At 38.2% G+C, this 23393-nt stretch overlaps 1 protein-coding gene across 26 annotated transcripts in view; it reads left to right on the top strand.

Annotated features, from left to right (window-relative positions):
• Nucleotides 1–23393, top strand: part of SVIL (supervillin) — a 134168-nt gene that overhangs the window by 97887 nt on the left and 12888 nt on the right. For 20 of the 26 annotated variants that reach the window (XM_059840792.1, XM_059840810.1, XM_059840779.1 and 17 more), the window contains 10 exons: nucleotides 981–1200; nucleotides 6597–6726; nucleotides 10778–10855; nucleotides 11435–11503; nucleotides 16987–17137; nucleotides 19799–19882; nucleotides 19965–20051; nucleotides 20930–21107; nucleotides 21327–21499; nucleotides 22718–22873. In XM_059840792.1, coding sequence (XP_059696775.1) covers nucleotides 981–1200; nucleotides 6597–6726; nucleotides 10778–10855; nucleotides 11435–11503; nucleotides 16987–17137; nucleotides 19799–19882; nucleotides 19965–20051; nucleotides 20930–21107; nucleotides 21327–21499; nucleotides 22718–22873 — 1326 coding nt within the window. The remainder of the gene's footprint in view (nucleotides 1–980; nucleotides 1201–6596; nucleotides 6727–10777; nucleotides 10856–11434; nucleotides 11504–16986; nucleotides 17138–19798; nucleotides 19883–19964; nucleotides 20052–20929; nucleotides 21108–21326; nucleotides 21500–22717; nucleotides 22874–23393) is intronic. The other 6 variants (XM_059840907.1, XM_059840898.1, XM_059840772.1 and 3 more) reach the window with 1 other exon arrangement.

The raw sequence follows: 23393 nt of genomic DNA, 5'->3' as shown, positions 1-23393 counted from the left end.
CATAATTTAAACTTAAAAAATAAACTTGCCTATCTTTAAGTAAAGTACTTAGGAAATAAACTGTGAATTTGGTCATTTCATAAGTTCTATTCTGCTGAATTTAGAAGGATTTTGTGTTCCTTTTCTGTTTTATTGTGATGGGTGACAGCATCACACTACCCTGTAGCACTTAAAGCATTTCTGTGTTCATCCTATGAAGTTAATATATTTTGAATTTAATGGTCTTCACACAGGCCTAGAAAGGAAGGTACAGTTCTGCCTGTATGCCTCTAAAGCAGTATCCATTCTGTCCAATTAGCCTTTGATGACTGCAGGGGAGATGGAGACTGGGATATAATAGGAGCAGTCATATATCAGAGGGGTGTTGTGCTTATAACATTTCAAAAAGAAAAATGGAGATCACTTCTATTTCTTTAAAGATAACTGTAATAGTGCATTTATCTTTCTTCAAGGCAGTTTTTTGCTGTGGTCTAATTGCTACTTGAAAAAACAAAACCCAAAAGACCCCCCAACACCCTCCTAGAAAATAATACCTCTATTAAGCTATTAAATGTCCTAGTATGCTACTCAAGCATTAAACTGCTTTACCAAATAGTTCATTTTCTTGTTTAAATTTTGTCTGCTTCTCTTCCCCCTGCTCTTTGTTCCCAGTCACTTTCATGTGTTCGTTTTCCTGTTGGTGTGATGAGGCGAGCAGCAGTTTGTGCCTCACCCACGTGAAGTTCAGAATTGTGTATTGAACATGATGTTCTGTGGCTTCATGTGAACTTCAGTCACAAATGGCTAGTCCCTGTAGCAAGTAATGCTGCACAATTAATCTTTGTGCTCTAGCTCAGCCAATTAATCTTTGTGCTCTAGCTCTCCCTGTAAGAATAGTATGTGATATGAATGTTTAAAATACAGATTTGCTTCTTCATGTTAGTAATGTAAAGTGTCTTTGAGAATAGAACTAATTCAGCACTTCTCTTTTGAATGGTCAGACCACGCTGAGCCTTCCTCTGAACTCACCAGCACATCAGCCATGAGGACAGTTTCACAAACAGCAGCTGCAGCATCCTGTAGACTGCAGGAGCTCTCTGAACAATTGGAAGGCAAATTTTATAAGAATTCCTGTGAGATGTATTCCATGGGAGAGAGCAAAGCACAAACAGCTGAGGATGTCCTCGATAATGCCAGCAAAACGATGTCAATTAAGGAAAGGTACTTACATTTCTCTTTCTTTTTTTAATGATCCCTCTAAATTCAGTTATTATATTGATAATGGTATAAAAAGTTTTAAAAATGTTTCTAAAAAAGCTAAGTAGTAATTACTAGGCTTTATTATTACTAACAGCAGAAACATGCAGCTAATCTGCCTGACATGCTTATAAAGCAGATGATGGTGAATGAGAATTACCATTCAAGAGAACATAATAACCTGATTTTGGAAGAGCTACCTGAATAATCAATGAATATTTCAGAAAATTAAAGTTGTAAAGTATACATGTTCTAACTACACTTATATACTCCATATACTTCTCCAGGTTCTGCTTTCAGCTACACAACAGATATAGTGTGATTCTGTTTTATTTTAATAACTCTTTCTTCTTGGAGTCTACAGGAGTCCCTTAAATAAGCTGACTAGAGGGAGTCACAGATAGACTCTGATATTGCCCCACTACTTCAGAAGTGCCTGGTTGCCATTTTGACTTCTTGGAATTTACTGTAGGGATTTTAAAAGGATAGTAAGTTGGACAGGTTTATAGGAGTACTAGAAATACTTTTTCCAACCCAAGATCATTCTGATCTGAAGCAAAATGTTAAGTCCTGCACTTGTGCAGAGAGTGGGAGTCCAGGATTGAAGTGCCAATAGCTGCTGTAGTACTTGTAAAAGTTTTCCTAACTTAGTTAAAACTTTGAGAGTATAAACTCAGTCCCAAACTGGTAGCAGTCCAGTGAGTGAATTACGATTATTTGGCCTATCTTTGCTTCAGCTTTCCTGCTGAAAGCAGAGCCAATTAATGAAAATAACTGCCTGATTAAACTTTCACTGTGTAAAAGTATTCCCTCTCTTAATGAGGGGAGTGTGATATTGGGCATTCTGAACCTTTTTTTTTAAATGTAATTCCAAAGTTTGCTTCTCAAATTCATGTGTTTCTAGGAGGTATGTGAGTCATTCTGGCTTACAAGGATCCCCACTCCCTGTCAACCCCTTTAAACAAGGGGCTGCAGGGGCAGCTACAGCAGCTGTGCACTCTTAGTGCCCTTTCTGAAGGCTGTACTTACCTTTTTCAGTTTACTATTGTTTTGTTTAAAGCAACTTTCATCCCCTTTCCCCATCCCCCTCCTATAAATATGTCAATTGTCTTGGCAGATGAGGTTTAAGACCAATAACTTCTGGTTTATAGGTGGTAAATGATCTACCATCCCTGATCCTGGTGGAGTGAAAGAGGTTGGAGGGAAGATCCAAGTTTTAGTTGCTGTTTCAGTCCTAACTTCAATGCCTCAGCTGAGTTGATCTCTGGAGGAACTGAAGCCTATCAGTCACACAATCAGGAACCACTTTTGTTAGAACTCCAAGACTGTGTACTCAGTCCCAGAGCTGACAAAAAGAAATACTTGCTGTCTTGTCAGGAGTTTGTATACCCTGATTCCACAAGCATCTGTAAATGACTGAGCTTGTATCAAAATGTTTTAGCCTACCAAAATACCACAGTAGTCTACTTCTTGTCCCAGAATAAAAAGACTACAACCACTAAGTTTCTTTTGCTTGGCTGCAGGTCATGCCAAGTATTCATAAACATCAAAGAACATTTCTGCTAAAGATTAACCATTACACTTGGATTTCTTTTTCCTCTTACATTCACTAACTTCATCTTCCCATCCAGTGGATTTTTCTGGCTGTGTCAGACATTCTTTCACCTTATGGAAGAACAACTTTTCCACACATGAAATAGTATTTGGGCAGGATTCATGAATGCTGGTCTGGATGAAAGTGATTTTCCACAACGGCTTGCTTCACTGAACTAATACCATCCTCGCAGAGTGAATGTATGGCTGGCGTTTTCAGAATTGCCTATATTATATAGAAGAATGAAAATAATGATTTTTTAAGGAGGAAAGACACCTATACTCTCTTCTCCTGTCTCTGTGCATTTATTGAGACCAAAGGCTGCCCTGTCAGCTCAACTGTAGAAGTCAGCTGCATGCCATGATCACCATTTTAAAAAGCTACATCTGATTAATTTCTGGTGAACCTCTTGCCATCATTCTCACTTTCTCAGGAAAAATCTAGCCTAAACTTAGTTTTCAACCTTTTTTGATGTGTGGATGCCTGAGCAATACTTTTTTAGATAGTCTGGTTCCCACTATACTGAATTTATGCACTCTTTTAGCAGTCAACTTCCTTTCTGTAGCTATATATCTCATATTGCCCTCCAGGATTTACGATTTATCCAAAAAGAGCTGGTCAAGTGCAGCCAAGGGAGAACATGTGAAAACCAAGCCTATGTCCAGTTTATTCTAGCTCAAGGAGACAGCTAGCAACTAAGATACTAAAATATTGCCACAGAAGAAAGACGTGTCATTTAGGACATTTTTTGCCAAGGCCTTCCATGCAACTCTCTTTGTTTAGGCAAAACCATTGTTCAGATCTCATTTCTGTTTTCCTTCAGTATTCACTATCCAGCATTTTGCTTTCAGCTCTGAAAGCTTTTGCTTTGAGGCCACCCTGACACCTCTGGGATGAGGATCATTCTGTCTTGATGTCACATAGTCTATCTCAGTAGCAGGTGAAAGAAGTTTGCAGAACAAGCTGTCAAAGATGGGCAGACATACTAAAAGCTTTTTCTTTCAAGAAAAGAGTAGAACTTATTTTCTTCATATTGGAAAAGGAGCTTTTGGAGGCAAAGGTTGTGTGTCTACTGTGAAAGTGAATAAATAAATGAATAATTCATATAAAGTGAATATATTAATGCATTCATATAAAGTGAATAAATAATGAATAATCATTCATTAGTCGCTGTGAAAGTCACTAATGAATGATTATTCATTATTTATAAAAAGTGGAAAACTAGAGGTATTCAATGAAACTAGTAAGCAGCAGGCCTTAAACAAATGTAAGGGTTAGACCTAATATTTGCCTTATTTTCTAAGACTTTCCAAAGAATAAGCTGCTCTGTAGTGCTGAGCTTGTGGGTTTACTTTTAAGAACCAATTCAGTAGTTCTTGCATCTGTGTTCATCCAAAAGGGTGTCCTCCATTCTGTTGTTGCTGAGTCAGGGCAGTCTGACATTACTGCCACTTTCATTGTCCAGAAGAAATGCATGGCTTTAGGTTTTAGACAGCAGTGAAGTTTTTCTTGGCATACAGAGCATACTTGTTTCTTTTAGGTGGTGATTTCATTGCTCAAAACAGGCAAATGTGTGTTCTCACTTGTAGGAGTCAGTTGTTTCATTACGCATACCAGTGAAGGATGGAGGGCTGCTATGAAACCATCCTTATGGCAGAGAAGAAAACAAAATCTCCAAAGACACAGAAGTATTCTTAGAATTATAGATTTTTCTCCTCCTGATCAAGCAGGCTGGTTGGGTCAAAGGTCTAGAGCAAATATCCTGCAGTAATGTTAGCTTAAAAAACCCCAAAACCCAAGAAATAAAAAACCCACTTTTTTTCCCCTGCCTGCTGTGCTGAGTAGCTGTAAACATTTTTAAAACAAACCCAGCTTAGACCAAAGCTGATCAATATGCCTTCCAGCTTCAATTATCACAGATCATTTCTAAGCAAAACTGACTTGAGAGAACATAGCTACTGAAGGTAACTCTTTGCATGGTGGCAATTCAGTCCCATCTTGGTCTCCTCCACAGTTTTACACATGCATGGATGCACTCCAGAAGATTAGTTCTGGGCAGTGAAATCTTGTGTCCTTTCTGCAAACAATGACCATGACCTCAACTCCTTATTGTGAGTCCTTCTCACCCCTACTCATCCCGTGCTGTGAGGTATGAAGCAACCAGGCAATGTGAAGCCTGCCAGCACTGCCTGCCTGGGCAGGAAGAGAGGAAATAACTGCTTTCTTGAATACTAACATTCTTGCTGCCATTGTATTCTTTAGATTTACTGTTTTCTGCATTCTTAGTTTTTCTCAAGTGACTGCCTTAGGCCCATTTGATCATCCCCAAATAGGTCAGTAGCATGGCTGCATCCCCTGGATTTTTGCAGGAGGCAGCTGCCTGAAACTTGGCTTCTGGCTAGACCTCTTTGGTTCTAGCCTTTCCTTCTCCTCAGAGTTTCCAGACAAGATTTGCTGTGCGGGTAACAATAATCACATCTCTGAAAAAGAATTTCCATATCTTGTGGTCAGAATAGGTTTAACTACTCAACCTGTTCAAACATTGATAGGGTTAAGGGTTTTGTATAATTCTTACTGAAATGCTGTAGATTTGAGAAAGGTATGTCATAAGACCTAATTAAACTAAAAAATTTATTAGGTCAATGCAACTGTTTGCAAAAGTGCTGCAGATACACATTTTATGGATTACTAAGGATGATTTCTGAAGGATAGAAAACTCATATAAATGTTGATTTCTGAGGAAGGTAAACTGAAGATCATCATGCTACTATAGACCTCATATTCCTGACTGACTTCCCCTGTCCCCAAAAGGAGTCACCTCAGGGTTTGTATGGACAAGTATAATTCTAGCAAAACTAATCTACATGTTGTCCCCACTGCAGCCAGTCAGCACTTTGTACTACTTTCAGAATTTTGCTCCTGATTAGAAAACTGTGCTGTGAAAAGATCCCACTTACTGAGATTAATGGTAATCCACATTTTAAATATAAGTCCTCCTTTAAACAAGTTGAATCTTGCTGATAGATTTCACAGCTGCAGGGTAGTTAGCGCCAGGTTATTAGTGCATTGGTGCTGCTGATTTGTGTCACAGCAATGCCTGGGCTAAGCAAGCAGATACAAAGTGATCCCAGGGAGTCTGATAAGTAACCTCAGCCCCTGGAGTTGGAGTGAAAGCAGGAACTGCAAAGTTGTCCTTTGATGTGCCCGATGAGACCTAATTGGTGTGTGCCTGCTGAACAGACCTCTTTCTTCTTAGGCTTTAAAGGAAATAAATTTTTAAGTATTTTTTAATGAGTGCAATGAAGACTGAAGGTAGGATACATATTCTTAACTTTGCACATCTACAGGATAAGTATCCATAGCCAAGCTACTCAAATGCTGTGCCTTAGTGACAGTGGAGAGAAAAAAAGCAGTTATTAATCAGACCTTTTTATACACCTACTGTAGGAGGATCTGTGTTGTACCTTGGTCTCACTTGACTGTATTGGCAACTTCCAGTGATGGTACAAATTAATTGGAGTGTCTGTCTCAGGTCTGGATGTCTGTGTTTTGACAGATGATTGTCATTCAACATGTACAGTATAAGGCTTGGTGTTTGTTTGTGAGCCTTGTATATGTGTATGAAATGTGAATAATTAAGTTAATGCTAGAAAACCTAATTTCAGATTATCTTGAATGCAGCATTAGTGAAACAATAAGGTTATCTTTTGAAGATAATGGGAAGTACAGTGCTTAAAGCTGCCTGTTGGCGTGCTTTTCCTGGTAGGTTGGCATTGCTGAAGAAGAGTGGTGAAGAAGATTGGAAGAGCAGGCTCAGCAAAAAGCAGGAGTATGCAAAGGTGCCTGTTGCTGATCGCAGTGCGCAGATGCAAGAAGTTGAGCAGCTGTTGAAGAAGGTAACTCTGTCCCTATTTGGGAAAAACATCTTGCTTGAAATGCTTTTGCTTTTTGAACATCCATCCAGCTAGACAGGCATGCCTAATATTAGCTGCTAGCTCCTGCTGCTCCTCTTGTTGTCAGGTTTGTTTAAAAACCGATTCTCCCAAAGGGAGAGATTATTTAATGAGGAGGTCTTCACTGTCCTGGGATGTGTAATAGTGCTTACAGTGTCTTCACATCAGAAGATAATGAACTAGTAAGTGGGTCTGTAAGGCTCCTGCAGCATGTACAGATATAAGGATTTAAACCCTTTCTCCTGCCCTCTTCCCTCTCCCCCTTCCACGCCCCCACACTGAAATTGCCTTAATACTTAGTTCTGATGTTTTCTTATGTACGGGTGAGTTTGTAAAAATGTCACATTCCTAACACCATGTTGTTTCTGTGCATACACTGGGTTTTTAACCGGTAATTTTGGATCCTAGAGCTACTGAGGTAATGCATGTACTAGAGCATTCATGAGCCGTTTGGCTTTTGGTTATCTCACATGATCTTTGCTGTTTGTGAATAGCCAGAACTGGCAGGACCAAGATTTTATCTGTCTTACAACAGGTAGTGAACGGAGAGGGAGATGGGTAGAAAGGTGTGGAGGAAAGGGAGATACACATTGTTAGCACTCTGATTATGTCTATACATGAGTAAATTAGGTTGCCCAGCAAGAGTGGATCTATAAATCGGAATAGTTACCACTGAGGATGTGCTACCTGTGCCATACTTGCTTTTTTGGTTCAGTGAAATTTTGTTTCAGACTAAATTTAGCTTGGACCTGTGTCCTGACTGCCTTTAGCAGCAGTATGCTACATGAGGATCTTGGAGTGCACTTCAGGGCTTGGTTTCATGCAAAAGTCATTGCAGTCTGTAGTGTGAACAAAAATGCAGAAAGTGAGGGGGAGATTTGCTTCAAAATGGACTGTCCCCTGGCTCAAAGTACCACACCAGTGGAGACTTGTTTCCCTTCTCAGTCAGATGAAATAGGCTGTCTCAAAAGCCTTTAATTTCTGTAGGAGTACTTCACAGAGGACAGGTGAAAATAAAATTTGTGTTACAAAATTTGCTAGTGGGGATGGTAATCTTTGGATCCAATTATTTAGTTCTTTACTTCTCCTAAATGGTATAGGTAAACAGTAACAAAAAGTCTCCTGTTCCTTCAGTGCATTACAAGTAAGGACATAGTTTATCATTATTGAGGATAAATCTGTGCTTGAACGTGGGAGTCATCAGTTGTGTTAACTGGACAGAGAAGAAAAAAGCTGATTTTTGCAGTTTGGTTTATGGGGTTTGTTTTGGTTTTGCCCTGTGGACTTGTTCAAAAATCCAGCTGCTAGTTTGAAAGACGTCCTAAAGCAAAAATAGTTCCAGGGAGGAAAGCAGAATTGTGGTCACATTTTTAACAGGCTAGTCTCCAAAATGACAACTGTTGAGATCAGATAACAAATGTACTCTAGCTAAAGACAGTGGGGTTGAGAAAAAGCTTTAAACAGCTGCCAAGATTTAGGCAGAGACAAACCCTTTGTTCTCTCTTCTCACCCCTCAGCACCCATACCCTCCCTGCTGCGTTACCATGCGCAGCAAGCACGAGTCAGGCTTTTAAAGCAAGTAAGGGAGCATGAAGTGCTGGAGGGATACAAGCTTTGAAGTGACAGTGCTAGCAGGGGAAGTTTCTGTGACACTGGGTCACCCACTCTGATAGTTCATGTTAGCTCTTGGCTATTTAGAGCCTAAATCAAAGGATTTTCATGTCTGCCTACGGATGAAGACTTGGGTGTGAAAGATACACAATTCCATGATCTATAGTGATGTTTGGGATGCTGATTCTCATGTGATACATGAGAAATATGTAAACCCTTACTGAGGGTGCTCTACTTAAAAGACACCATGTCAGCTGCCCTTAAATCTAGAAGTACTGGTTTTGATAAGCAATCAGTGTGGTGGCTGTTATCCTTTGAGGACCGCGAAGCACTGTGCAATTGAGGTCTGTTTGTAGAACTTTGAGACTCTGCTGTACTTGAGAATTTTAAGTGTTTTCTCTTGCTGGATTACAGTAAAAATGCAGGAATTGTATTGATTACTGAATTTTGAGCTAGTTAGACAATTTCCACACATGGCAGTCATCAACATCATGGCAGTCATCAACACCATGGCATCAACAGCAAGGGTGTGTAAACTCCTGTCATGCCCTGCTGCTTCAAAACAATGCCTGATGTTTTTGATTGCAGTATGGTGCTCCTATTAATGTAGTCAGATACCTTTTCAGGGTTTTTTTGTGTGTCTGTGTGCGTCACTCTCTTAAAAGGTTACCTAAATGATTGTGGAGATTTGATTATTGAAGCATACCTGCAGAAATTAGAAGTTATTAGAGTACATTTAGATTTCATATAAACAACAAAAGTGGAAAGATTCATACTCTTAACAAAACAGCTACATTAAATAGTGCTGTTTGATCACTTCTAGTCAAAATGCTTCTTCGTGATGTCTACATGGTGAAATATTTATCCAAACGTTGTTACAGTCATTTGTGTGTAGACTAAACTGTAGAAAAACACCATAAAATTCATGGAAAATCTGACAGAGCAACCTCAAATGGGAAAAAAAAAAAAGAAACTAAGGAATTAACACAAGCAGATACAGATGAGGGGGGAAGCTGAAATTACTTGGAGGTCCAGCGTCTGTTTTGATGATTGCTGCACACAGGAGAAAAAATTTTTGGAAGCTGTGAGACTTCTTAAATTATTTATATAGATGGTAAAACAAATTTGGGCAAGTCAAATAATAGCTCTAACATCAGGGGAACAACTGTCTTACTGGATGAATGTCTACTGGAAAAAAAATCTCTTATTTAGGAAAAATATTTTGGATTCAGTATCTTTGTTTTCATCATCTTAGGCTGGATGGAACACTTGCAGTTTGTTGGATTTCTTCATGAGTAGAAAAATTAATTAACTTCAAAATCTTTCCATAATATCAAAACAGGAAGATTTACTGGAATAAAAATTTCTGGTTTATAGTGAACCTCTTTTAACAGTCCCTGATTAATGTGATTACCAGCTGCATTGCAGTTGCATTAAAGCAGTGACTGACATTTGAAACACTTAATTCTTACACTATGTTTAAATTGCAGCTCAGCACTGGTGTTAAAGGCTAGGGCTGAGCAGTCATTTCAAAATTACTCAGAGATGAAGTGTGTAAAAATCTTAGAGAGGGTAAGCCCTTGAAAAGTGACTTCTAGACACTAAAGTATTAGTCTTTTGCTGTGGTAAGAGTTTTATCCATTTCATATATGGCATCCACCAAGTGCTTGTATCACATTCTCATCAAAGCTGAAACTCATTATTAGGCTTCATTTTGAGCCACTCTAATAAACTGCATTTATCCATCCACTGTGCCATATTCCCCATTTGCTTTAACCTACAGAAAAGGAGAAGAATTAAAGCTGATAAAGCCATGTCTAATCAGCTTTGGGTAAGCCCAGCTCTGGTGCAGGGTTTATTTGTAGGCTGTGTTTGGAATGGTGAACTCACCTTCACTGAGTACTCTGGGCTTAGCAAATCCTTCCAGATGGCTTTTGAGTCTCCCAGTTTCAGCAAGCATTCTTTCCTTTCATCCAGAGAATAGATGATTTGCTGTTTAGCAGGGTCTGATTAAACTTGCAGCAGAATTATTCCCATTATGGTTGACATGGTTCATCAATTTAATGGTGCATGAAACCAGAGACATATAAAAATTATCAGCATACAAAAAGTGTATCTTCCAGCTGTGCTGTTTTGTTCCGTGCTGGGTTGTAGTGATATTGTTACTAACTTGGATAATTCCTGCATTTAATGCCTTTGGTAAACATGCTGTTGTATTACGACAGCATTTTTTGATCTCTGCTTTCCAATAGGGAAAACATTTCTAGAAGATCAAAAGATTTAGTAAGAAATAAGGGAAAGAGGAGTTATTTCTCCCCCATTTCTATTTCTGGTAGTCCAGTTCTTTTCTAATTCCTTTGCTCTGATTCTGTCCTTGTCATAGGAACCTGTATATGCTTCTACTTACTCTCCTGTTATACCTGCTCTCCATAAATTCCATCCTTTTCTACCTATTAATCAGGTGAGCAAAAGTCTGCACAATTTAAATGCTCAACAATTTCAAGTAAGGACATTTTACCAGTGTTTTTTAACGTACAAAATTAATAATCCTCTTAACTGATTAACCAGCCTAGTAAATGTAGCTTTAAAGGAACATAATGTTATGCCACTATCCTGTGTACTCTTCTTCAATATACATTGTGCTACTGTTTCTCTTATTGTTGCTTTTCTGAAAGTTCTGTATCTGTTTTAGACTGTATAGGTGAGAAAGTAAAGGAAGAAAACATTATTGCATTCATTATAATACTGAAAACTTGTAAGTTGCTAAAAAGGGTGTATAAAAAGAGTGGTATGGAACTACACAGCATTTATTTTAGAATAAAATTCTGTGTACTCTGACCTCCTTGTAAGTAATGTGCATGTACAATGTAAGACATAACATCATCTAACTTACTGACTGTAAAAAAACTGCTTTTGTTGAGAGGTGACTTTCCCATAGTGCTTTTCCCTAGTCCCTGTGTAAAGGATTTTTGTCTTGCACATCCTGCTTCTATTCTCTGACTATCCCATCTTCCTGCTTCTCTTTCTTTCTTCCTTTAAGGTCTGTAGTACTAGTTTGAAAGAATCAAGCTCTCTGATTTCTGATGACCGTCATCCTTGGAGATGGAAGGTGAAATGCTATATAAAATTTCTATTTCATTTTTGGAGGGAGGAGTGAGACAGAAAATTACACTCAGATTGATGATGCACATTCCTAATTTGTGTTTGCTTGGGAACAGAGTTCTGCTGCTGCTCCAGTAAATGTTAGAGAAGCTTCATGTAAAATGTTCCTCGACATCATGTCTGTACCTCTGCAATTCCATCACAGACAATTTGAAGAATTAATAGATAATGAGAATAATAAACTTCCTACACCCAGAGCAACATAGCAAAGTTATCTTTGAGCAATAGAGTACTAGACCTTGATCTGAGCAAATCATACCTGGTTCACATGATTAGAGGTAAAAAATGCAAAGGCAGAAGTGGGCAAAGAAACAAGCTGCAGAAAACCACAAGAAAACAAGGAGAGCTCACTGGAAGGTCTCAACAGATCTATGTAAATCAAATTCTGCTATATTATGCTTCCTAGTCCCTTGCCTCCCAGCTCACTCTTGTGGCTCCTATGCAACAAGGAATCCATTGGGTTCTTCATTCCCACAGTCTGTGCTGCATGCAGGGAGCTTTCTGACCAGCATGGGTTATGGCAGTGAATTCAAGGAGCAGATACTGCTGGGTTGGGATGATGAATACAGAAGAGGCTACTGGATATATTACAAACATTTAGGCAACTGATATTTACCATTTCCACATTCACTTTCGTAGCTGGTTTTGAATATGATCTTTTACTGTGAGTTTTTTAAATTAAACATTAAATTATGGATTGTTTTGAAATGTGTTAGGGTTACCTCTTTCCTATAAGCTGTGGATTTAATATAGCTTATTTACTTCAGTTGTGACAGAGTTCACCAGCTTTATGTATCTAGAAGAGAACAACATATTCTAAATCATTAATAACCCTCCAGTAATGACAGGAGGCCCTTTAATGAGTTGTTCATTCCATCTGTCTTAAAAGGGTAACAGCAAAAATAGTGTTCATCTTTCCATTGACTCTAGTGAGCTACATCCTTCTCCCTTAGCAAGCTGCTTCCTTCTAGCACACTGTCAAGGTACATGCAGATTTGCTTGGGGTTTTTTTTCTGGCACAGTTAATCACTTTGTTATTTGCACCAAACATGAGTTGAGTGTGTTCTGTTTTCCTCAAAGCAGTTCTGAACAGAAAGGCATACATTTGCATGGAGTTTTCCCTCCATGTTCTCTTACATGAAGGCCCATATAAAGTTGCAGAGCAAAACAACACAGAGACTTTTTACCATACTTGTACAACTGTTGGATTCTTTATGCTTTTTTGTCTTAGGAGCTTACACTAGAGAAGTTACTTGTATTAAAAAACAAACAGACACTTTTTGAATTCTTCTTTTATGTAATTTATAGTATTTGTTTTAATAGAACCCCCTTTTGCAAAACAGATGGGTTTTTGTGTTCATTCTTGGTTTGGGCTCCCCCAGGCAGGGGCAGTCTTGATCTTCTACATAGAAAAACTTGAATTATCTTATTTCTTGTATTAAAAAACCACCAACAAAGGCAACAAAACCAAACAGCACACCAGCATGCTAGCAGACCACTCTTTCTCAGTACTTGTGACCTAAAGGGGACACTTCTTGGACTGCAAAATTGTAGGAGCATTGCCTAGATGTGGCCCTTTCCTTAGCATAAACAGGGCAGTGCCTGCCATACCCTCAAGAAATGTGCTAGAAATTACCAATTCCATCATCCAACCTAGCCAAGCTGTGGGAGAAAGTAATCCCTGTTTCCAACTGTTCTTGCATTGAGTCTGTAAATCCTTCCCAGACTAAAAACAGGATCTTTTAGAAAAACACACAGTCTTAATTCTAAACTGTCAGCCTACAGAAAATTCTTGGCAATATTAAGTAATTCTTCATATGTTATTTTTCTTGCTGTGTTAAATGTAACTCTTAACCCTTTCTTCAGTGAAAATACATACTTATCTGATATAATCTAATGTTAATTTAAAAAGAAAATAAATATTTCAAACCTTTCAAAATTGTCAGCACCCTGGGTAAAAGCATGGAGCCTGGAAATGGATGAGTTATTCCAGTACAGATTATCTGTTCCAAACAACTTTCCATAAGAGTTTTTGTCTCCTTTTTCTGTCTTCCTAATTGACTGGGTTGGGGTTTTTTTAATAACATTTCTCTTAAAAGCCTGGTTTACCAGACTTTTCTGGTGTCCTTTTTTTTTTTTTTTTCCCCAACCATCTATGTGATTATCTCTTCTTTACCTTCATCATTCTCCTTAATTTTGGTGTCACCATGAGGGTCTTCTCAGGGGATGAGACTGCATCCTTTGTTTTCCATGTTCATGAAAACATTTTGATTAAATTTGGGATGAATCAGTTCACTGCATGGCTCTTCCCTGTTTGGTCAGTTAACCAGTTTACAGCCTGTAAGCTGCTCTGATATTTTTATGTTACTCAAAAAAACCTGCCCCAGAATGTCATCTGTGATTAACTCAAATATATTAAAGAAATCAGAGGTAACAGTGTTAATATATTTAATCACACTTCAGCTCATCAAACTTACCCTTTTGATTAAACCTGTTTTCCATAATGCCATGTGGAATGGCAATTATTACATGCTGGTGATTTGAATCTTCATTGATTGTCTTTGGAGCAGCCTTTCCATGGGTATCTGGAAGAACCAACAGCTTGTGTGACATGCTTTAGTTTTACTTCTAAATATTGTCCACATCTGAGCTTTTATCCTATGTATTTTCCCATTTTCAAAGGCCTTTTTAAAATCTGTTCTTGTGTTTTGGGGCATCTCTTTTTCCATTTGTTTTTTGTATAAGGTATCAATGAACACATCCATCTATTTTACACAATAAATTAGAATATTTCATTGAAAGTAGCCACTTTTTTAATGAAAAAAAATGGATTGGAGCTGTTTTATTCCCAAGTTTTTATATGTTATTTTTATTTATTCTTGATATACTAATTTTTGATTTGACATTTTTACAGTTGCAAATTTGATGTTCTTATTTCATATCATAATCTGGGTTTTTAAACTTAGAAGCTTCTTGAGTTTTAGCTTTCTTAACATATTTTCTCCCAATTAGAATGTGCTTTGACCAGTTAATTCCTCCACAAATGCTCCATGTGACAATTCTGAAAGCTTTCTAAACTGTTCCCAGCTAGCAGGTGGATTTTTTCTGAAGTTTCTTTTGACAGTTGCATTGGCTCATATTAGCTTTCTAGCAATATAAAATTATTATTTATTTAATCATGGAATAGACTTCTGGCTTTCAGCAGAACTGTTAAGGGAAATTAAGTTGATGGAGAATTTCTTGGTGTCTATTTAGTTTATAATTTTTTAGTTCATTTGTTCATTAATAGATTAAGGTAGGAGTCTTCATGCATTAGGAAGAGATCTAGTATGGAATTTCTCCAAATTGTGTAACATATGTACCCAATCTAGTTTGTTTTTTTTTTTTTTTGTTAGGAACTCCAAAGATGTTTTGCCCAATGGAACAGCTTGAATTCTTCCATTCAAAAAAAAAAAAAAGTCTGTTTCTCCTGTCTGACAGCTGTTTTCTTTTATCCTTTGACACAGCTCCAGAATGACTGACAATCTTTCTGGCAATTCATGTGTGTAGTGATTAACTCACATACTATCTAGGTCTGCATTTTCAGAATTTTCAGTAGCTTTGTAGGCTCTGAAGCTCCAGGTATTTGCTGGAGACAAAATCCAAAATTAAGATTCCTGTAAGGTTAAAAACCCAAAACCAAATCCACATTATTTTACTTCTTTCTGCCTCTCCCTCACTTCCCTCATATCATAATGGAAGTCAGCATCCTTATTAAGTTTAAAATATTTGGTTTTTTTATTAAATTTTACTTGTAGCTTCATTAGGTCTTTATTAATTTCCTGCCCAGGTCTCCTTTAATACATTGTTGTGGTATTTTCTACCAACTTTTTGTCCCAGAGGTGGCTGTGCTGACCCTGGAATGGGTAGAGACCAGAAGAAATGAAAGAGACTTCTTCTGTGTTTTTCTTTACAGCATTCAAAGGCTTTGACAGATGAGGAAATGGTACTGAATAGACTTGTATGTTGTTATTTCTATTGAACATTTTGGAGTTCTAGGGGAAGATGAGAGTATTTAATCTTGATTATCATGGCTTGTAGTCCTATTGTCTGGCTGTTCAGCCCTCTTCCCTGATAAATATTTCTGCAGAAGGCTGCAGAAATATATGGAACTAGAGGGAAGTAGTGGGAAGCTCTCATGGTCCTAGTCCTTGTACAAACCTTTTCTTGGTTTATCTTCATTCTTCTGGCTGATGTCTGCTGATCCTGGTAAATGCTGAAAGCTACAAAGTCCCTATATTAGAGTGTCCCCTGCAGTGACAATAGTTTTTGTATAAAATAACTAATTTATTTAGTCTGATTGATTTTTAAGAAAATAAAAAATAACAATATCTTCTTTGTATCTTGAAAAGAGAAGAATGTTTATGTTCACAAGCTGGTGCATACTTTTGCATTTTCCTTCTGTGGTTCTCTGACCTAGAGTGGTATTAAAGCTTGAGATTTTAATTTGTTTTTTTCAATTCTAGCAGCTAGGTTGTGAAGAAAAATGATGAATAGCACAACTTGGAAGTAATTCTAGAGCTGACAGTCCCATGCACTAAAAATACTTCTATGTTTGACTTCTATGCAGTGTAATCCCTGAAATGTTGATAGTTTTTAGAGATAACTATATTAAAGTAACAGTCCTTTGGCCTGACCTAGCTACAGCAGAGTATGTAAATTCAGTTTTTCTGCTACTTAAAGTACCATCATCAATCTGTCTGTGTGAGAAGGGCACTGAGATAGTACACCTTCTGCTTCTAATCTCTCCAGCTGTTGGCTAGCAACCTCTAAAGCAAGAAAAGAAAGCTAAGGATGACCTGGAGTGGGGGGAGGAAGAGGGAGTGGTAGACATGATCAGTCCTTGGAAAAATATTTAGTAGAGCAAGCTGACTTAAGAACTAAAACAAGCAGCCTCTGGAGACACTGCTAATCCTGCCTGGGGAGCTGAGTTACTGTGAGAGACTGATTAGGAATCACCCACTGAAGTTACACCACTTCTCTGTTTTTCCCTGTGCCACCTGCAGGTTTGCACACTTGGAAACATCTGCTCATAGTCAGTAGGGATGTCACCTGTGTAGCAAGTCATGGTTCAAAAGAACAAGGCCTGGAAAATTATTTCTTACACAGAGTGGATAGTTTGCTTTGCATAGAGGAGTGCCATCTGCCCTGGCTGGTAGTCTCAAGAGAAGGTCAAAGAGCACAGACCAACACCTTGTGCTCACGGTGTAATGGGCAGCAAGACAATGAAGCACTGCAGGGTCACTAAGCTGTGTGTGACTTCACTGCAGTAGCTTGTTCCCTGCTCCCTTCCCTCTGCATCTGGCAGCTGAAGTGTTCCACCAGTCTTTACCTATGTCTCTAGCAGGTTTTTTTTTAACCTCTCTTTCTTTCTTTCTTTCCCCCAAAAAGCAAAGAATGGCAGAGAACCAAGAGAGTCAGATGACCATCGAGGAGAGGAAACACCTGATTACAGCTCGAGAAGAAGCCTGGAAGTCCAAGGGTAAAGGAGCAGCCAATGACTCCACACAGTTCACTGTGGCTGGCCGAATGGTAAAAAAAGGTCAGTGATGAAATGATCCCAATATAAATAAGACACCCCTTATCTGTCTAGTCAAAATAAAGTCAAACTAAAGCAATGCAGAAACAGCATCTGTATTTAGCTAGAGGAAGACTGTTTATCTTCAACTGAATAATTGTGTCGTGAGGCTGTTCGCTTTAGTTTCTTGTGGGCGTGGTATTGATCCATTTTATTCTGCACTGTTGCACTGCCATCCACTTATCACCGGACTCTGTCTGGCTGGTGGAAATCTTCCATTTGAATAGGGATATATGTTCTGGTTTTCCTTCTAATACAACCCACAGGACATAGATTATTCTTTTTTACTTATTCATCCTTTGAAAACCCAGCTGCACTATCTAGAGAATAGTTGTGAAATCGAGTTGTTTCTGTTGCTGGCATTTCCCCCACTCCTAGGATCGCTGGGAATATTTAGCAAACAAGTATTGTTTTTGTGGATGCTGTCTTGGACAACAGCTTGAAGTGTTATGTTTGGCTGAAGATTCCCTGGTTCTGCATAAAACCACAAAGTAGAAATGACAAGGGAGCAATGTTGACTTTTTTGGGATCTCTTGAATTCAGTCACTGTTTCCAGATCTAATAATTCTTCTAAAGTGGACAGGAGTCTCTGAAGGCTGTACATGGTAGGAATGCAGCTGTTCACACAATATGCCTGGGAAGATGACAGCATTGGGAAGAAGGCACCTAAACTGATCTTTTGTGCTTAATGACTACTAGGTTTTGGGTTGTTACAAGGACTTGGCTATTAAACACAACAACAATGAACTTTGAATTAAATTTCAACCATGAAAAAAAATCATTGTAGGGCAAGGGCAATACTGCAACAGGAGTAAATGCTTGCAATCCAAGACACAATCTGTTGGCAGACAAACAGATAAACCGTATTAGGAATTACCTCTGTTAGTAACATATTTTACCTGCTGCTTACATTTTACATAGTTTTGCTGCTAAAAATGACAGCTGGTCACTACTTAAAGAGTAACCCTTTTTGGAGGGTCACAAAAAAAACTGTTTAGTTGTCCACAGACCTGCTCTTTGAGTTTTGGGCTTTGGTTGTTTTTTTTTTTTTTTTTTTGCAAAGAGATTGGTCTTTGGAAAGGAAAAGAAGGAAAAGAAGAGCATTTGCTCTTCTGAATAAGAAAAAAAATTATCTTGCAAGGATCTCTTTAGGTGCTATGATGATTCTTTTGAAGAAGCAAGGTAATGCAATGAGGGTGCAATCAATAAAAGTAGCCCAAGTGGGATTTTAGTTAGATGTGTACTGATTTATATCCTGAAAGAATAAACTATCATTATGAGTTTTTAATTTAAGAGATTATGAGAAAGCAATGCAAAATAACATCTTTGTTATATGCATATGCACAGATGCTGTATTTTAATTGCTTCTTATGGCTGAAAATTATCCAGTCCTAATTGGAAGGTGATCCTTTCCTAAGCAGTTCTCAGTGTGGTCTTGTGGATTATGTGCTGGTAGAGCTTCTTAAGAGTTGTGTCCTTTTGAGTGTGTCTTGAGGAAGGCTTTACCCATTGACTTAAAACCTGCTGGAATTTTGAGTATCTTCAGTAGCAGGGGAAAAATTGCTTGTGGAAAAGCTGCCTAGTTATATTCCAAATTTAACTTGGAGTTTAACGATTATGACAATTATATTGCTACGACTTGCAGTAAAGATGGTGGAAACATGTTTAGTATATGTTCTCCCAGCACAATATTGGTTTAATCTGATCGAAATAACTAAAGGCTTAAACTTACATGGCTCAGTAATTAGTAAACTGTGGCTAAGTGGAAAATAGAGAACAGTGTAAATGTCTGTTTGTCCATTTACTGAAAGTCTAGGCAGCAAAAGTTAATAGGTGCAATTCTTTGCCTCAGTATGCTTTTCTACCTAATAAAACCCATGACTCCCATAGAGTGCAGTTCTCTTACTAGAGCAGTGTAGATTCACATGAAAACTAAAACTAAAAAATCCATCCTTATTTTACCCACTGGGTCCAGAATGAATTGCTTTATGATAGTTACTGAAAAGGATGGAGGACAGTACAACAAAAGGAGAGGGTAGTGCTTGATATTTCTACTTCAATTTCCATGTGTACTTGAAAACCCAACAGGGCCGAAGAATTACTGTGAAATCCAGGGACAGCGTTCACAAGTCAGATGCGTCATGTATTAATAGAGATGTGCTTAAATTTAAAAAAGGGAGTAAGAGGGTGGTAGAGGTGAAGGTGCCTAGCAAGATCATGGCAACTTCCCTGCTAAACTTTTTTTTTTTCAGAACACTTCCATATTTTTACATTGTAGCTTGTGGTACAGCTGGAGCCCAAAAGGTAGAACAAATGAACTGCTGCTACCTTGAAAAGGAGCAAAATTAATATAATCCAGAGACAGCCTATATCGTGTGTTAGCTTGCTGAGAGACACTTGGAAATGAAGCTTTGTTCTTGTGAATGGGGTGGTTTCTGAGGCTACTGTTGATTAAAGGAGCAGGCAGGGCCCTTTGCCATCTCTAATACAATGGCTGGGGAAGTGTGCTGACCTGTAGGAAGTTGCCAGGCTCATCTGCTTTCCCCAAATAGCTTCTCTGTCATCACTGTTGGAAACACAAGCTGACCCATGGCTGCATTTCCTATGTTCTGTGTCCCTGTGCAGGCCTGGCTTCTCCGAGTGCACTAACACCAGCAGCATCCCCTTTCCGGCAGAAGTCTACCACTCCAGTTACAAAGCCCTTGGAAGGTAAGGAATAAGAATGGCTGAAATATGTTCAGGCTTGTTTACTTCCTGTCAATTAACAGGTTTCACTTTCTGGTTTGCTTAGAAATTGAAGCCAGGCCTGATATGCAGTTGGAATCAGATATGAAGCTTGACAAGTTGGAGTCATTTTTGGGAAGGCTGAATAACAAAGGTTGGTAGAATTACAAAGCGTGGCAGTGTATCCACCCTCTGACTTTAGTAAATTGATTAAAGTGCCCCTTAGTTAAAATATCTGGTAGCAGAAAGTGAATATTTCTTTGCTCAGACTGCAGTTACTGATAATTTTATTTTTGTCATTCAGTCTTTGCTAAATTTTAAGAAAAGCCTTTCACAAATGTATTACAAGTGTACAGTAGAATAAATCACAGATGCCTAAATAACTTTCTAAATTCTCTGGAAACAGGGATGTACACATCCCTGTACAACCTGTTGGCTATTTTTGGAGCTTTCTAGAGCTGTCTGGTGTTTTCATCTCATATGTCTGTCCTCCATTTGTAAGACAAAAATCTGTATTGCATCTTTATGTAATTTGTAGTGTAATACCATAAACAAATGTATTCACATTTCAGTATAGGAGGCACTAGCATAGGATAATGACTGTGCCACACACACTAGTCTGAAGTAGTGACTTTTCCCCTTGTGATTCTAGATCTTTTCAAAGGCAGGAATTACACAGTTGGAGGCAAGAGGGAATATACAAACCCCTAAAATGCTTACATCATCATACTATAGCAACTTATTTATAGTGTCCAAGTTTTCATTTAGCCTTATTTCTCTACCATTTTGTATAATGATTATTGCATATGAGTTGCAGTTACACTGTTTGAATATTCTTTATCAACACACTTTTCTACTGTCAATTAAAAAAAATCTAACACAAAAAAACCCCAACAAAAACCAAAATACTACCACCACACCAAAAAAAAATAAAAATTACCCAGGCAACTACCAAACAAGCCATGTGTACCTTTTCTAGAGCTAGAAACTCTAGTATGGTTATTTACTGGGTGAGGTGTTTTCTTCCTGCAGTTGCTGGGATGCAAGAGACAGTGCTGACAGTTACAGGAAGATCTGTGAAAGAAGTGATGAAGCTGGATGATGATGAAACATTTTCCAAATTTTATCGCCATGTGGATTTCCCTTCCTCCTCAGTGCCTTTGGACCTTGATGAGGACTTTGATGCCATCTTTGATCCTTATGCACCAAAGTAAGAATTATTTTTTCCCCATTGTTTTGAATGCTGACACAAGGGCAGTGTTCAATGTTCAGTTCTAAGTCATCCTGTAGGTATCTTAGTACTGGGCACATCCATCTCTTCTGAAATTGTGCCTCTGCCTGAATTGAGGAACTGAGCCTGATTTCTTGTCACTAGATGATTCTGACTAGAAAAATTACCTGATGATTATAAACACTACTTGTTTTTCAGGTTGACATCTTCTGTAGCAGAGCACAAACGTGCAGTTAGGCCCACGCGCAGAGTCCAGTCCTCAAGAAACCCCCTGAAAATGCTTGCAGCAAGACAAGATATTCTTCATGAATATACTGAACAAAGACTGAATGTTGCCTTCATGGAGTCAAAGCGAATGAAAGTAGAAAAAAGTAAGTTAGCAGGATGATTTGTACAAGACACCATCTTGCCTTTGTAATTAAAAAAGAAAAAAAAATCCCAATGCAAAAAACTAAACTGAGGGAATGGAATGTATTCTCTGAGTGGCAATAAATTGATTGAGGTATAAGGTGAAATGTAGACTGTGTAGGAGACCTGGAGAGAAGGGCATGTGTGATTTCCTCAGGGAAAGCTACCTACAGCCACCTCCTGTACACAGATTTATTTATTTATTTTTAGCACAGTCACCTTGAGCAGAGAGAGAGAGAGAGAGAGCCACGATGCCTGCAGGGTGGGCAGGGTGAGGACAGGAGATCAAGGAAAGCACATCCAACCTCGTCATGCTGGGGTGAGAGCTGGCAAGAGTAGATTAATTTTTGTTCAGATACACTGTCCTCAATTTTGGGTCCTAATTTTCTCTCAGAAAGTGGAATTAGCCTTCTTGACTCCTTCTGGTTAATTTCCATAAAGGATCAGTGCTTTGTGGCAGGGCTGACAAGGAGTTTCACTTGTGAATTTGCTTTTTCCTGACAACCAGACAGACAGCAAAGACATCATTGTAAAATTTATTCAAAGATTTATCCAACCACTCTTACATTTTGGGGTACAAGTTTTCCTTACTAAACTTGAGTAAAGAAAAGATCATCTTTAACTACTGATTGTATTGACGAAAACACTAACTATATATGTAATACTTTCTTGCCATCTCTTGAGAAGGATTTCCCTGAGTTATAAATTCATAAAGTGTCTTGTCTTTGGTTGAGCAATAAACAAAAGTAACCAAGAATCTGGGCTGTAAGTTTACAGTAAAACATGGCTAAGACTTTGAAATGTAAATGGGTGTTGCTTTCTCAGCCAAATTTTAAGGGAATTAGCCTTGTCTCTGTGCTGTCTTTTATTATTAATTACTTAAAAGGCATTGAAGATCTGCGCAGTACTTCACAAAACATTGGGTAGGATAGTTCCTAGCAAAGCTGGTATTCATGCCACATAGCATAATTCTGACACTGACAGTGTACTCTTGGATATCTAGAAATTGAGATAATCCTAAACCCACAAATCTTTTGGGGTAGTGGTTAATCTGCCTTTACTGTTGCTATGGAGAAGAAGAAAAACTGGAAATAATGGCCAGAAATTATTTTCTTAATGCAATAACAATTTTTTTTTTTTTCATCTGTCTGTCTTTCCTCCAATTTCTTTTTATATACAAGTGTCTACAAATTCAAATTTCTCAGAAGTAGCACTTGCTGGCCTGGCAAGCAAAGAGAACTTCAGCAACATTAGCCTGCGGAGTGTTAATCTAACAGAGCAAAACTCTAACAACAGTGCTGTGCCATACAAGAAGCTAATGCTCCTGCAAATTAAAGGTATGCTGGAACTGCTTTTACTTTCCATAAATAATGGGCTGAATGTAACATGTGGGAGTTGCTACCACATCTAGATGCTTAGCTTGTTCTAAATCTTCAGGATCCCAAAACCTGAAAAAAATAAGTAATTGTGCAAAAAAAGTTAAACCTTACAAATAGATTTGCATTGGTCCACTGGTGTGAGTTTCCCAAAGAGAAAACAGAATATTTCACAAATTCTGGCTATCCCCTGTGGAAATTTTTTAACTCTCCCATTCTTCCAGTGCTCAATATAGTTTGGAAATGATGTGACAGTGTTCTTGCTCCACTTCCCTACAGTGCATAGTAACATAGCTGATTCTGCAAATAGCTAGGTTTTGGAAAGCAAAATTCTTAAAATTCTTAAATTCTTAAAACTTTTTATTGCCTACAGAAATTGTGCTAAGACTTCACTTAAGCAAACGTACAAGGTTCTGGAATTTTGCTGCTGTCTGCCATTTACTTAATTCATTTCTTTCCAGAAGGACACAGAGTTGTTAAA

The sequence above is a fragment of the Haemorhous mexicanus genome, chromosome 1 (genome assembly GCF_027477595.1).
Source record: "Haemorhous mexicanus isolate bHaeMex1 chromosome 1, bHaeMex1.pri, whole genome shotgun sequence".
Lineage (NCBI taxonomy): Eukaryota > Metazoa > Chordata > Aves > Passeriformes > Fringillidae > Haemorhous > Haemorhous mexicanus.
This window is presented reverse-complemented; position numbering and strand designations above follow the sequence as displayed.